This window comes from Nyctibius grandis, chromosome 5 (genome assembly GCF_013368605.1).
Source record: "Nyctibius grandis isolate bNycGra1 chromosome 5, bNycGra1.pri, whole genome shotgun sequence".
In the NCBI taxonomy this organism is placed as follows: Eukaryota; Metazoa; Chordata; class Aves; order Nyctibiiformes; family Nyctibiidae; genus Nyctibius; species Nyctibius grandis.
In genome coordinates this window covers 80458017-80473738 of record NC_090662.1, presented here as the reverse complement: position 1 = coordinate 80473738, position 15722 = coordinate 80458017, and the positions used below count along the sequence as shown (strand labels likewise).

General features: G+C 39.5%; 1 protein-coding gene across 2 annotated transcripts in view; it reads right to left on the bottom strand.

Annotated features, from left to right (window-relative positions):
* Nucleotides 1–15722, bottom strand: part of WNT7B (Wnt family member 7B) — a 99203-nt gene that overhangs the window by 32027 nt on the left and 51454 nt on the right. For both annotated transcript variants that reach the window (XM_068400885.1, XM_068400884.1), the window contains exon 2: nt 9933–10159. In XM_068400885.1, the coding sequence (XP_068256986.1) occupies nt 9933–10159 (227 nt within the window). The remainder of the gene's footprint in view (nt 1–9932; nt 10160–15722) is intronic.

The following is a 15722-nucleotide window of genomic DNA, read 5'->3' as shown; positions in this document are numbered from 1 at the left end:
AGATTTTAGCCAAGTCCCTGCTATGAAATTCAGCTCCAATTTAAACTTCTGCTCTTCCCCAAAAGCCAGGAACCTTTTTAGTAGCTGTAAAATCCTGGCTTTGGTGAAAGCAGAGGCAACATTTCTACTGACTGCAATAGGACAAGAATTTGGCCCCTGTCATTTTGGATTAAGCGCAGCACCACTTTATTTAACTTTAAATGTTATTTGCCTTCCTGTTTTAAGTGTGCATTACGTTGTAAGTCATTGACCAATAGGACTGTGAAATTGGAAGTAACTAATTGAGTCAGCATGCTATGGATCATTTATAGCCAGCAATTTTATTACAAAGCGACACGAAAAAAAATTACATTAAAGGAGCCTTAACGTTCCAAGTGAGGCACTTGGAAGTAAGGAAATGGCAAACTTAATGTTGCTATGCAAAGTTAGCCCTGTTGTGTCCAAATTTTGGTACAGTATTCAATTAAATAATAGCCTAGAATTTGCATACTATCTTTTCCATAGGAGCTCTGACTCACTCATCCCAAGGCACACCAGAAAAGTAACATGGAAAATTTTATCCTGAGTAGCTAAAGACAAAGTTAAAAGCAAGAGAAAAGGAGGATTTTTGTTCTGGCCAATGCTGAGCAGGAGATGATGAGAGCTACAGGTCATTACAGACTCTGCCTGTAAGGCCACATTATACATAACGGTACTGTTTTCCGCTACAGCTAATTACATATTTATTAGGATGATCACAAAGTGCCGAAAACCATAAGGACCCACCCCTCAAAAAAAATGTTTCTTTTCCACATCAACACTTAAATGGAGCTATTCCTTTTAATAAAGGACAGCTCAATTTAGTTCTGAACCATTGAAACAAAGTATTAAACTGCATCCCCATATCAGTCCGTTGTTTTTTTGAGAGCATAATGGCCTTTTTTTAACCTGAGGATTAAGTTCACAGGACGGCAGTGTGTCATGCTAAGTGATGTCTCTTACCAAGCTATGCGTCATGTTATGGAACCATATAGCTTAGAATACATAAGGAAGCATGCAAGAGCAGAGCTCATGAGATACAGAGACTTGAGTCTCCCCAGTTGCAGTTCCCTACATCAATTTACATAAATGCACTTGACTAATTTAAAATTAAGTGCACTAACAAACCAAAATGGAGTTGTTCAGAGTCAGATATATCAGCATATTTTAGTTTGAAAATGTCTACAGGAAAACATCTGTTCTAAGAAAATCTTCATTTTTATACGTAAAAATGGAATGAAACAGAAGTTTAAAAAGTTAGCACTTCCCTCAGGATGGAAATTTCAGATTTCATTCAGGTCAACATCTACCATTTCTCATCCAGCTGCAAGCCATGCAGAGTTCATGAAGTAATTGTATTAACATATTAGTGCTATGTTTAGAATAAGGATGTCTGCCTGTTAAAGCAAGCCTGCTGCCAAAGAGGTAAATATTTAATGGCAACAATAACATTTTAATTTAAGAGAACTTATACTTTTCTTCAAACTCATTACCCTTGAGGGAAAAGAAAACACGACTGAGCTACACTTGAACTAGACAGTAGTACCTTACAAAAAGACTAGGGGTTAGAGAATATAAATTGCGAAATATAAAAATTTGTCTATTCGTGTTTGGAAATCATTAGATGCTACAGTTTATATATGCTAGACATTTCTTCTACAGGGAGACAACGAACAGATATACAGATGATAAAATTACTGTAGCAAAGCAACATTTTTTTCTAGTAGTCAAACAAAATTTATTACTGTCAACTCATAATATACAAATGGTACTGTCCATTCACATTTATCTTTTCATCTATGATTTGCAGTGTGTTTTGAAAGCATTAATTAAGCCTCACTGGATCATTATGAGGCTCTGGCACCTAAGGAAATTTTTAAAGCACAGAGAAATTATCACCCACAAATTTTCAAATTGATTCACTAAGCTGGAAATCCTCCATCCTCTCAAAATAGGACGTTTCTTTAATATGATTGTACTCCCTTAGAAGAGAAAGATATTTTTGTTTTTCTAAAAACCTCAAAGTGACAGAAACCTACTAAAATGAAGAAGAATCTGAATGTACAACTGTCACAATAGGCTGTCTCCTCAGTTAAAATAATATAAATTCTTAGCACAGTAGCTGTTTCATAACTTTTTTACCAATCCTTCGCAACCTCAGCTGCTGCCAGCTGGGAGGTTTGTTTTCTTATTCTGGTTTGGGTTACTTTCTTGCTTTGCTACTTGTGATAGTAAAAAAACGTAACCACCCTTCTACAGTCAGAAAGTATGAACTGTTTGAATCAACTCCTTAATTTCCTCCAAAGATGATAATGCAAACTAAAATAGCACTCTCATTTACTTTACCTTGTAACTACTAGATTATCACACCTTTTTTTCCACTGTTTAGCTTTCCATCAAAATGAATTGCACTGGAAAAACTGTCCTCAGAAGGCAGCTTGCATGCCCTGTAGTACTTACCTTACTGTCTGCGGGATAACTAATATAAGTGTGTGGGTCTTTAGGTGGAATAGCCCAGCTCTGTTCCAGCATGGCCTTTCTACCTTTGTAAGGCAAGTTGTGGGATAGTCACTCACATAACTGAAATCCTTCTGCAATAATATATATCTAATAAGCTAGAACAAATATACTGGATAGCCTTAAGGTTAAGGATATTTTTGTTTCTATTTCCAGCAACCACACATCAGTTGTGAAAAGAAATGCACTGTTTGAGACATTTTAAGAGAAGGCTTTGCAATGAGTGTTTGCAGTTTGATAAATCTTTCCTGCAAAATGAGCACACTGAGGACATCCTCAGATTTTGGGGGTTTTTTTCCTCTTTACCAGCTGCTCTGCCTGCCTGTCAGTTACCCAGCTGGTATGGGTGGTGTTTCGCTATGCACGTCTTGTTATTTATTTTTTTTAATTCAGCCTAATAATGAGAAAACTGTCTCTCTGAATAACCAAGAATTATATATCTTGTTATACATCACTGTGCTTCTATTAAAAACTATTCTTGCATAAGCCACAGCTCATTAAATTTGCCATGGTATTTATAGCATCTACTAGTTTAACTGAATCACACTTGCAAATGCAATGGCTCCATGTGACATTTTGTGAAATGGACATCGGCAGTCACTTCAAGGTAGCCATGTAAGTAATAAAGACCTGGGTTGCATTGTTCCTACACAGTCTTCTGGAAGTCGCAGACAGTCTTAGTACAGATTTCAGTTGATTGAATGCATCCTGTCCACCTCTCTCCTGGCATCCCAGGCAGCCTGCTGCACTAGGAGTTGAAAGCTGATGCCAATCCCCTGAGAAGCCACCTCTCACACTGAAATTTTTTTACCATATCCTAGCACTGACACAGACATCCAGTTCAAATTACTGAAAACAAGTTTCTTTCTGATCAGTTGCTTGAACGCTCAAAGAACATTGTCTGGGACCATGCTATATGGCAACAACAAAAAACCAGAAATTTTTCTACATTAAATCCAAAAGCCACTGTGCAATTGAGGTTCACAATAACTGACAAATGCCTAAACCAATCATAGCACCTACTGCTATGACAAAGATAATTACTGCCTTTCCGTCGCTGAAGTGCATACCCTGCTCTGTATCATATTTAAAATAATCTAATTCCAACTCATTTTCCCCCTCCAAATTGTTTCCAGCTGTACGATTCCTTTCTTTCCCCCATATTGTTTTTATTGGATATAACGCAAGTCCGTAAAGATAGATTTTCCCATAATAAATACACAGATGTTAGAATAATAAACATACAGTCAACCTGATATATGAATATTACTAAGCATTAATAAATATATAACTAACAACATAAATCTATTAAAAAATTGGAAAATGAGAACATAAACAGAGAAGAAATGGCAGGAGGAAAGAAAGGCAAAAAGTGAGATAGAAATGTACTTACTTTAGGCAAACTATCTGGATTCATTTATGGTTCCCTTTATTGATTTGCTGATAACATTAAAGCACAAGTATGGTTGTAAAGCATTTCTAAGAATGCTGCCTGTCTTCATGTGTTGGAAGTTTTCTGTTCGTACTGAAAGTCAAGCTTTCCAAGCTGGCCAACTCATACCATACTAGACACTACTGTGCTAGATGAATGTATCTGCTTAGATGCGAATTTCCATTTTTGGAGAATAATGAGCCTCTCTACTCCTCCCATTTTTGGTAGGAAATTTTTATGAGCATTTGGCATCTCAGTTACCATCGTAGCCCAGAATAAAAATGACTGGATTCATATGCGAGTCTGAATCCAAATTTAATTAAGCCTATATATGGCCTGAACCAAGAATAATTTACTGGCTGACACCCCCTCAGCATGTATGATAAGATGCCAACCATTTCACCATGATGCCATCACTTACATTTCTTTCATACCCAATTCCCATGTTCTTTCAGGCCTGCCCTGGGATCCAATGTGGACGGAGTTACCTGTTTCCAGGACAAATATAGAAAGAAACTTTTTTTATGAGTATATTTCCTTCAGAAGATGTTCCCCTCCCTTTCTTAGTCTTCTGTTTGAAATTATGCTGTCTTCTTAGTGGTTTATGTGTGCATGTGTACAAGTGCATGCTTGTATATAACCGTGACATTCAACTTTATTTTCTGATTGTGTTTCTCAAAATAACTTGTAAAGCCTTCTTCACCTGTGAGTTAATAAAATCCATGCATAGTTTTTGTTAGTCTTTAAAACTGTAGTTTTCTCTCCCATCCCTCCCCCTTTCTGCCTGGAGAGTGGAACAAAAGTTGCGCAAATGCGTGGCAACAGGAAGCTGCTTAAGATGATGTTCTTCTCCTAAACATCCCACGGCAAGCAAGGCTTTAACCTCACTTCAGATGCATCCTTTCAACATGCCAGAAAACTACAGATCAACACAAAACGTCAGAGATGTTTTTTAAAAACTTCAGAACTCCCTTGGTTTTTGCCTATTTGTGGATTTTTCCCTGTCAGGTGTCCGGTTCAACGATTTGCCAAATCATTGAATCAATGACACAGCCAAATGAATACTATTAAATCATGATAATTTTCCACATCATGAGGCTGACAAAGGAGCCATCTACAGATTACTTTTGATATCTTGACAGCTATATTTTTCAAAACACCTTATTTTTGGCGTGGATTTAGCACTGGTAAGAGCAGTCTATTTACAAGCACTTCAACTTGGAGAATTCCAGGAGAAGTGATCAATGCACAAATTAGCCAGAATAATCCACCATCAAAGAACAACAGTAGGTTTCACTTACATTATTGATTCTGACTCCACGCTTCAGAGGCTGCACTGCTTACTTTTTTGCGTGGAGTTGCTTCCAGCTGTTATTAATGATCTGTAACTTTTAGAGGCACCTACATGATAGATTGCTCCAACCATCATTTGGAGGAATAGAGACCAATCCCTAGTGCTGGAGCTCTTTTGCATCAATAACCTGATAGGACCAGAGGCTTTACTCTTCCAAATAAGGGTCCTTGCCTTCAAAAAGTTAGAAGTACAAGTATCTTTCAACAATGGTTATCAGTAATAACAACTGATGTATCATTAACCAATTAATTTTTGAATCCATTTGTTAAAGAGGTAATCTTTAAAGAAGTAATCTGTTAAAGAGGCTTACAGCAAAAGGAATGAGTGGAGAGTGCAAAAAATGGCTTTATGTGAGAAGCTGGCATGAAAACTAGAGATGAGTGCAGGAAGGTGACAAATACACATACAGGGACAGGATGAGTGAAGTGAGTGTAGTAGTGACTTGTCTCTGGGGATGGCATGACTATGGAAAAGTTCCCAGCTATAAATATACCAAAAAAAGCTATATACAATGCTTGGCTAATACATCCCATGCCACATCCTTTGTTCATGCTAATAATTTGTATCTCTCCGTCACTTTTTATCTCTGGCTGCTATAAATCTTCCACACCAACATGAATGGCCCATGCCTAATAGAATTTCTACAGTTGTTATTCTGTCCTCTGAACTATTTCAATTGTTTTTAATACAGACTCCCATGTATTATATAGGTGGTACAGTCCTCATTCACTGAAGTACCTCTTTGAAAAAATAGCTCAGCACCAATCCAGTTTAGCTAATTTACTGGGGATTCCCCTGGCACAGTAGGATCGCCAGAAGTCATGAGGGTGGACATTTGCTCCTGTGTCATGCCTTCTGTCTGCTGCTTGATTGTGGCAGGAAGGCATGCATAGCTGGAGCACAATGGCACCCAAGCTGGTGGCAACAGATGCACAGCTGTTCGAGAAACCTCATGTTGGGTGAGTCTTGGGGTTTGCTTTGAATTTGGGGAGGAGGAGTGTTGCATTGGGATGTGAATTAGAATAACCCTAAATCTGCACTTGTCAGTGCTCATGGTAGAGCCTTGGCACAGCAGCTAAAGAGTAGGTCCTCTCCCATACAGATAGACAGCAATTAATATCATGCTATCACAGCTTACTCGCCCTCTTCTCCCTTTGACCTGAATAATTTGCCTTGATTGTTCATCTCCTTAAGTGATTCTGGGAAAAAGCTAGATGAGCTTTCCTTTGGGGTGAAGTGCTTAAGAACTTAAGACTTTTTTAGTCTTAATCCTTTCTTCAGTCTGTTCAGGCAGAACCAAATGACTGGCTTAGTGTTTCTATGTGTCAGACATGGATGTGTTCTGTTACACGTGTGAATATTTATGCTTACAAGTATTTTGTACCTTTAAAGTATTTTTATTTTTAGTTTTGTTCTTTTTTTACTTTTTTCCCCTCACTAGTGTAATAACACCACTTCCTAAACCCCGTCCTTTTCCTAAATACTGACCACATAGTCTCTGGGTGCTACTCTACTAATAAAACAAATAAAGACATGTAGATTATGGGATCCTTTATAGACCTACATGGAACTCATCTGGCTCAGCTGGCAGGGGTCATGTAAACCTTCTCCATCCGTTACAGTTTGTGTGGTTTCACACCCAACAAATGTCAAAGCAGAACTCATCTGCAACTGCCAAGTTTTGTCTGTGTTTGCGTTAAGCCATAAAAGAACCCACCAAATTCCACATCAGTCATCTCTGAGTTGCAAGAAACCACCCAGGTTCGGTGAAGAGGTCAAAATCTGGTGAGCATTTTGGCAAATATGGCCTGAACAGTGGCTCAAGAAAACCCTGTTTTTTTTCAAACTTTGTATAGTCTGACCAACCTGATAGCTGGTCCATCCTGATGCCAGACTATTTTTGTTCCCCGTATCTCTTATTTTGTATCAAAACTTTCAGAATGAAAGCACAGGCACAACTTGTAGTCCTCTTTAGGCATTTGGACTGTGCTCACTTAGAAGCTTTCTCTCAGAATGAAAGATGAAAGGAGTCTGTCAGTGGTGAAGAGGATTAATACTCATGAGTACAAGGATGGAGCTGATAAGGTGTCACAAGATTCCTAGCTGGAAGAGGAGAGCAGAAGTGGTGAAAGCCTTTTCACCAGGAAGCTTAGTGATGACACTGACTCTGGTATAACGCTCCAGAGTGTGCCTCTTCAAGGACATCAATGATCTCACAGAAGTTAAGAGGACTTACTTGTCTAAGTGTCAGAGCAAGCCTGCAAGCTTTGGCAGATCAAGACAACATAGCATGAAGAAGTACAACAGTAGCATGCTTGGCAGCTATATATTTTCTGGCAGCAACATCATTTTGGACATCAACTTAAGACAAACAAGCATAAGACCAACCGAGGATGACCAGACCTATGCTTCTAGTAGTCAAGACAAGTGACTAGATGTTTTTCTGTTTCATTTAAAGTTGAAGGTAAAAGTCAAACCTTAGGATATTTCCTGTATATAGTGTCTTGAGGATGTTTAATGCCTTCCACTTACACTCTTTTTAAGAAACAAAAGTTAGGCAAGAAGTATTATCTAAACAGAATTAGAAATATCTTAGGACAAATGTGGGAAGAGACACTGATGAGCAAATTCCTCACCACCAGCTTTTCAGTATCAAAACCAAATTCTACCAAACTTTTTTCTGTTCAGGAAGTTCAGACTTTTACCATTAATTTGGTTTATTGGGTCTTTTTATTATTAGTTTTAGCCCTCTCCACTTCTGTGATTTGGTGTGGAGTAATGCTCACAGAATATGACAGATTCTCTGTGGGTGTAAGTCAGTTCCCCTGATGCCTGGAGTACTGCGTCCAGCTCTGGGGCCCCAAACATAAGGACATGGACCTGTTGGAGCAAGTCCAGAGGAGGGCCACGAAGATGATTAGAGGGCTGGAGCACCTCTCCTATGAAGACAGGCTGAGAGAATTGGGGCTCTTCAGCCTGGAGAAGAGAAGGCTCCAGGGAGACCTTATAGCAGCCTTCCAGTACCTGAAGGAGGCCTACAGGAAAGCGGGAGAAGGACTTTTTACAAGGGCATGAAGTGATAGGACGAGGGGGAATGGTTTTAAACTGAAAGAGGGTAGATTTAGGTTTGATATTAGGAAGAAATTCTTTACTGTGAGGGTGGTGAGACACTGAAGCAGGTTGCCCAGAGACCTGTGGCTGCCCCCTCCCTGGCAGTGTTTAAGGCCAGGTTGGATGAGGCTTTGAGCAACCTGGTCTAGTGGAAGGTGTCCCTGCCCATGGCAGGGGGGTTGGAACTAGATGATCTTTAAGGTCCCTTCCAACCCAAACCATTCTATGATTCTATGGTTCTATGATGCCAATGGATCTATTCAATTACAACACTTTACAGCTGAGCCACTGTGCCCTTATAAAAGCCGAGACCTCAGCCAGACTCTCAGACTTGCATATTCTTTGGAAAAATATTCATTTCCGTCATTGACTGAAGCATACCTCAGCTTTTGGCATCTATTTCACAAAGGTGTCGGAAAAAAAAAACAAAGCCTTGATTTCCAGTAACAACCAAAGCACCATGTCAGTCAGTTCCTTTTTGCACAGATAGGGTGAAATATTATGTCTTTTTTTCACACAGTTTTGATGAGATCTTATGTCTGACCACATTCAGTCATGTTGGAGGCACAAGACTCACACGAACCATTGAATTCAAGAAAGAGGTGTCACCCAAAGAAGAATCAGATACAAGAAGAACAGGCTACAACTCCACTGAGAAGCTGAATGGCCCTTGTGAGAGCCACACACCACAGAATATTATTCCAACACTGAGCAGCAGACAGCACAGAGGATGATAAGTGGGCAGCCCTTGGAGGAGAGAGGGAAGGTCAGGAATAGGCTAAGGATACTCAGCTGGGTGATGAGGAAAATAATGATCTCAGTGCTGGAAAAAATTTGCATAATCTCCCCTATGAAATAATATCAGACATAGGGTAAATGGAAAGTGATTAATTTAACTTCTGGCAGCTAACAGTTTGTCAGGCCAAGGTCCTGTATTATTTTCTTTGAACAGGTTTCCTGCCTCAAATTGCTTGCAGTATTTTCTTTACAATATGATAGCAACACTAAAATGGATATGTATCACTGCCGTATATTGGAAGGCCAGTGTCATATGCACTGTACTTCCATCAGTTAACTGGGACTCTCCCATTACTTAAGGTTTTGGGAAGCCTGCAGAGGTTTTTTTGGATCTGATTCTAGTTCCCTTTTGATTGGTCATGAGATGCACCATGGTTATCATGGCAACTTCTAACAGGATGACAACTAGAAATATTTTTTCACGGGGTGTGATGACTGTGTCCTTGGATGCCTGTGCAGGCATCTCGGTCAAGTTGCACAGATATGAATGACTTCAGCTAGAGATCACTAGAGATCTCCTGTCTCTTGACAGTTAGTTTTCAATGAGTGCAAACATACAGACCACAGTTCTGTGAACATCACTGTTCGACTCCAGCAGGCAAATACCAGAGGGATATAAACCTTTGCAGGACTGCAGTGAGAAAGCTAAAAGAAAAACAGCCCCAATGTATCACTTCAGCACTGTTTTAGAGACACCCTTACCTACTCGAAGCTCTTGTCCAAAGACTGTTTTCTCTCCCAGTGCGGAGCAGTTCCACCTCCCATACCGAAACTGGTACTGGCACTCATTGATTCCCATTTGTGCCCCTTCCCCGATCACAATGATGGCATCAGGGCGGCTCTGGCAGATCGCTCGCTGCCGGGGGGCCAGGCCTGGAATTTTGTTGCAGATGATATTAGCTCCTAAAGCCACCACAGATGACAAAGCTCTGAAGAAAAAAAAGCAGAAAGACATGTTATAACGAAATTGAGGCTATTAATCGCTTTTGCCATGTGCTGCCATGTGGCAGGCAAGGCCCTGGGCAAAAAGGGAAGGACTAGAAGTTGGGTTCCTATAATTATGCAGACTTATCCCAACCTTTCTGGTCTGGCAAATAAGGTTGGAAATCTTGCAGTAATTCCTGATCTGATTTGCGCCAGAAACAACAAACAAATGGAATTTTGGCACTTTTGCTTCCAGTCCTACATGAAGCCATCAGCTGATGAGATGTGGAAAGCAAGACATATTTAAAGGCAAAAAATAGTGATAATTGATCGTCCGTGAATCTTTGGAGCTCATGTCTGCTTTGAATGGCCTACATAGATTCAGGCTCAGCGTTTTAGTTACTTCAGCCAGTTCATCTATCCCTCATTTGAAATCGTTGAGCACAATTTAGAGAATGACTTCACACAACCAACGCTCTTGCCCATTATTACACTCAGGATATTGAGTGATTAATGAAAGTTCACCAGCATAACCATACTTTTAGACTTGGCAAATATCATGGAGCACATACGAGTGATCCTTAATATGTGCCATCCAGACTAGAAACATTTGTAGTTCTCATTCTTCAAGTATATTTTCAGAATTCATTATAAAGTTTGCGTATAACTTGCACCTGCCATATGTTTTCACTTTAGTGCATTTATTTTTCATTTTTCAGCTCACTTTTCAACATCTTTACAGGCTCATTTTTCAACATCTTTACAGGCTACATTTTAAGTAGTAATATTTCAAAAAAATAAGACAACATGGGTACGTGTTCAGTGATGCCTCAGGTCGCATCTACCAAGTACCAGCCAGGCCCATGCTGGGATGCTTCAACTGGCTCTGGACAAATCAGCAGGAACAAAGAGAGCGGTATAGCTATGTTAGCAAAAGAAACCTTGCTCAGCATGCTGTGATGGACTCTGAGTCAGCTACGTGTCCAGAGCCTGGAAAAGCCCCTGACACGCTGCCCAGCTGGTTCTTCTGCCCCTCGGCTGGCAAACCGGGGTGCCGAGAGCATCGCTACTTCTCGGCAGCTGCAAGGAAGTATCTCTACAAACCCTCTCCTCTCTTTAGCTTGTCCCAGCCTGGTAGTGGATCGTACGGGTGATTTCATTTTCCCATCAAATGCTGTTGTTGACTGCCTCTGTAATGTAAAGATGCTTGCCCTGATCATGCTGCAGCACTTTGGGTTTAAGTGGAGTTGCACAGTAACAGAAGTCACCATATATAAAAAGGTTAGTAACAGGATACAGACTAACTTCCCCATTACCTTCCTCTCCACCTTGAACACTGACTTAAGCCTTTCTTCTTAGTGTTAAAAATTTCCCACTGGAAATGCTCCTTTTGGAAAATGCTGACTAAACAAAATTGAAGAATTTTATAGGAATTTATCAACTTCATCACAAAGGTAACTGCAAAATTACATAAATGTTGCATTTCAATGAAATCACAGTGTTTCATTTTGCCATTTCAATAAATTACAGTAAAGCCAGAGCAAAAAAGGGTGAAATGGAGAACTCTTTCCTGGCCAAAATGAAATACCGCTTTTACTGTGGAATGGAAATTCCATGATGATTCCCTCTGCCTTTAATAGGTATTTGTGCATCTTTTCCAAAGTTAACAATCATGAGAAGTTCACCAATTGTGTTTTATTATTTATGGCTTGTTTTATAGACATAGAGACAAGGTATTGCAAACAGAGCATGCATGCCATGTGGTACTACCTATTATACAAAAATAAGAACAAAATGTAGTTGCAGCTCCAACCACTCACAGTGTTTGAAGCAGGAGTGCTCAGACCTGTAGCTTTAATTCATGTTCCTCTGGGTACTGAGCAACAAAGCTGGAGCATCAGCTGGAACCAGCAAGTCCCCAAGATTCATACAGGTTTTGAGATAAGGTTTTGTTTCTGGTCTACTTCTACTTAAACAACTGAATAAAATATTTAAATTATGATGTCTTTAAATCAGGACTTTCCAAGAGATATGATAATCTTCAAAAAAACATTGAGTTTGATGTAGAGATAATAAGATTCTCTGACTTTTACAATGGTATTTTATATATTAACTAATGGCTTCAAAAGTTAATTAAAATCACAGGGGAAAGTATCTATTTAATTTTTTAAAATTGGGCACTTCTCAATACGGAGAAGTAAAAGTGTTGTTTTCTTTCATAGCTCATGGAGCTTTTATCTCTCTGACTTCAGTGACTTTCCACATCAAGTAGGATGTACATTCTGAAAATGTTGCAGTAAAACACAAAGAGTATTTTTCCGTTATAGCTGACGTGTTGTATTCAGAAACGTATACTCTTTGATGACTCTAAAATGCCAGGACCCTTTCCCAAATCATGTTAGGATCCAGGTCTGGCCCTTCCATGGTTTTAAAGTTATGACAGGGGAAAGATATCTTGTACAGCGTAAGTAACCTGAAGATGCCGGGGGGACAGGGGACTCTGCCATTATAGCTTGGTCCGGGGTTTTTCTCCCCCAGGTCAGCCACTCGCTCTCTGCTGGGAGCACAGGCAGCGGGTCAGCTGAGGAAAGGGTGAATTTCTACAGCCATTCTTCAGAGCAGAGCAACAGCCAGGGCTCTCTGGCAGCAACAACTCCCTGGCTCAGCATATGCAGTGGTTCTCTGGGTGCCTCTCAGTCTGTGCCCCATCCTTACCCCATCACCTGCACCTAGCTTTGACCAGTTCTCTGGGACAGAGCAGGTGCCCAAGTGTCCTGCAAGACCTCCACATCCAGTATCCCACTTCCCTTGCAGCAGGAGCTGCTTCAGACACTGACCCTTCTAGGAAAACCTAATCCTGAAGGAATCTGCGGTTGGGTCCTAAGAAACAGACATGCACAAGCATTCAAAATTTAAGTTGATGCTCGACTAGTGCACAAGACATGCAGTTCTGGTCCCCTGGCTGCCCGACGATCATAGACTTACTGAGGCCATGCGACCAACTTACTTACTGATAAAAATTATATATAAAAATTATTTGTATATGATATAAATATTTTTTTAAAATAAAAATACTGATAAAAGCTATGAGATAACTTTCTGACATCATTTTTTTAAAGTGATAAGCCCCCACATTTTCCACTAACTATTAGCTCAAGTTGAGCAGCAAAAACTTATGACTTTCAAAACAAAGGAAAGCAAGAAAGAGTTGGCTACAGTATCTACCCCACGGATACCTTTCAGTTTAGTTGCTTCCTCCATACACATTGCTACTGTCTCATAATTAGGTTAAAGAGTGTATTCTTTGGTCTCCCATTGTTTTGGAGCAGGCCTTGGTCGAAGTATTTTACTACAGTGGGTCAGTTTATTCATCCAGAAAATAAGCACGATCATATCTGCCTTGGAAGGTATTGTGAGGATATCGTAATTATTATGTGTTTCTAAAGTGCTTTAAGACATTCCTCATTAAAAGAATTAAACTGCAATCATTGGGGGTGGAGAGGGTCTTATTTTTTTTATTATTACTTCCAGGGACTTCCCCCTCTTTGGCCTGAACCTACCAGCATATTCCCTCAGACTTGTTTAGCCTACTTTTAAATTGTTACTATAACTTAAGTGCCAAAAGAAATGCTGAATCATGAAACTGAGGTTTTGGAAAACTTTATTTAAATTAAAGAAATGCACCCAACAGCATTTCAAGCTTCCTCTCCGCTATTTCTTGCGGCATCCCTCAGTTTGGGCATCCGTCACACATTCATGAGGGTTGTGCCGTGCTCCTACCCCTTGGCAGGTTGAAGGCTACATATTTTTTAACTAGATGGAGAATGTTTCACTTTATAACTGTCAAAAGGCAGATCCCCATGCCACATTTTGGCATCTTCTCCCATCTAATCTTTTTCTGCGGTGCAAACTTCTTTGATTCTTATCACAAGGAAATCTGACTGCAGCATTTTGTTAAGATTTCTGGTGCAGTTTATGGTAATTGTAACCGTCCCACACCACGACAGCTCATGCACACTTCAGAGTTTTGTGTTGGGTCATCCGTATGGGTTATCCCATTAAACATCATCCACATGGGTTATCCAGCTAAACAGTGTTAGTGGAATAATGTCACGTTTCCAAAGCAATTAACGATAGTGTCTGACATATGGAGAGTCTTCACTTTTCTTCATCACTTAGTCATTAATCCAGGGGAACACCAGCACTGAAATTGAACAATAGTTATAAACAGAGCTACATCCAAACTAAAAAAAACACTGATCTGGGCTTGGATGGGACCTTGCAGTTCAAACTTCCAACAAACTAAACCTGAGGAGCAATGTTTTGGAAGGCCTGGTTTCTGCATCAGAATCCTGAAACATCAAGTTTTTCATTCTTCGAAAATATAACTGCAACTGCAGTCATAGTAAGCAAAAGTACCTGGCAGTGGGAGACAAGTTTCAGCTTATTTTCTGAAATAATGCTTGTTTAATTATTCAAAGACAGACTAATACTGTCACAAAAAATGAAAATTCTCCCTCAAAATGTATTTCCTATTATGGTTGTGTCTTCTCTTCAGGACCTAAACAACTACAGCTTTCCTTTTCACAAAGTTTTGTGGAAAAATTACAAGATCACAACAATGAAAATTATTGTATATTCCAAGCAATTCATAAAAGTAAAGGTCTTTGAAAACACTTCAGAAATTAAACATTAAGGCCTAAAATCATGTGAGTTTTAAGAACATAAAATTTAATGCAGTATTGCTTGTCAGAAATGCACTCCTCATTGATAATTTGCTTTCTTCAGTCTCTATTTTATATTTGCAAATGTAGCCATTTGGTTAACTTGAGCACATTAGTCATTTCATTGATTTCCAATGTTATTATGTTCTTGCAAATTCAGATGAACTTCACATATAGCAAGGTCATCACTTGAACTGTAGTTTATAGAAGGTCTTAGAGTCTTTGCACAAGTGGAAAATATATAAGTATAAAGTAAATCCTTATAACGGACAGTTGTACAACCACATGTGCTACATGAGGAAAATTCTAATTTCTACTGTTGTTAGAAGAATCTAATTTTGACAAAATTGTGAAACAGAACTGTCAACATATAGATGATCAGCAGTAACTAAACAGTCTTCAGAGTTGTCCCGAAGCTCCTGTACAGGCACAGATATGTACTGAGATTTCTCCAAGGAGCTTAAAATTCAGTTCTGACATATATATAACAAAAGAAGATGTAAAATAGAGAGATTAAACTAACAACGAATTTCATACAGATGAAGCACTTAATCAAGTTGGTTTTAACCTTTTGATTAAAAAAAAAAATTACCCTAAAAATTTTTCTCTAGCAATCCTTTCTCCCTGAGGAAATAACATTTTACTGCAGGCCAGGGATGGCTTCAAGAGCTACACCTTCTCCTCCAACACCCTTGTTTATTTGTATTCCTGGTTGCACAGCAGCACAGTGCACAGAGCCAGCCCTGCTGCAAGCCCTTTGAATAGGCGCCCACAGGGTCACCATGATCTCACCCCCTAACCCTGCTACTCAATACTCACCTGAAGCTGCTGTTGGGCAAGGGGT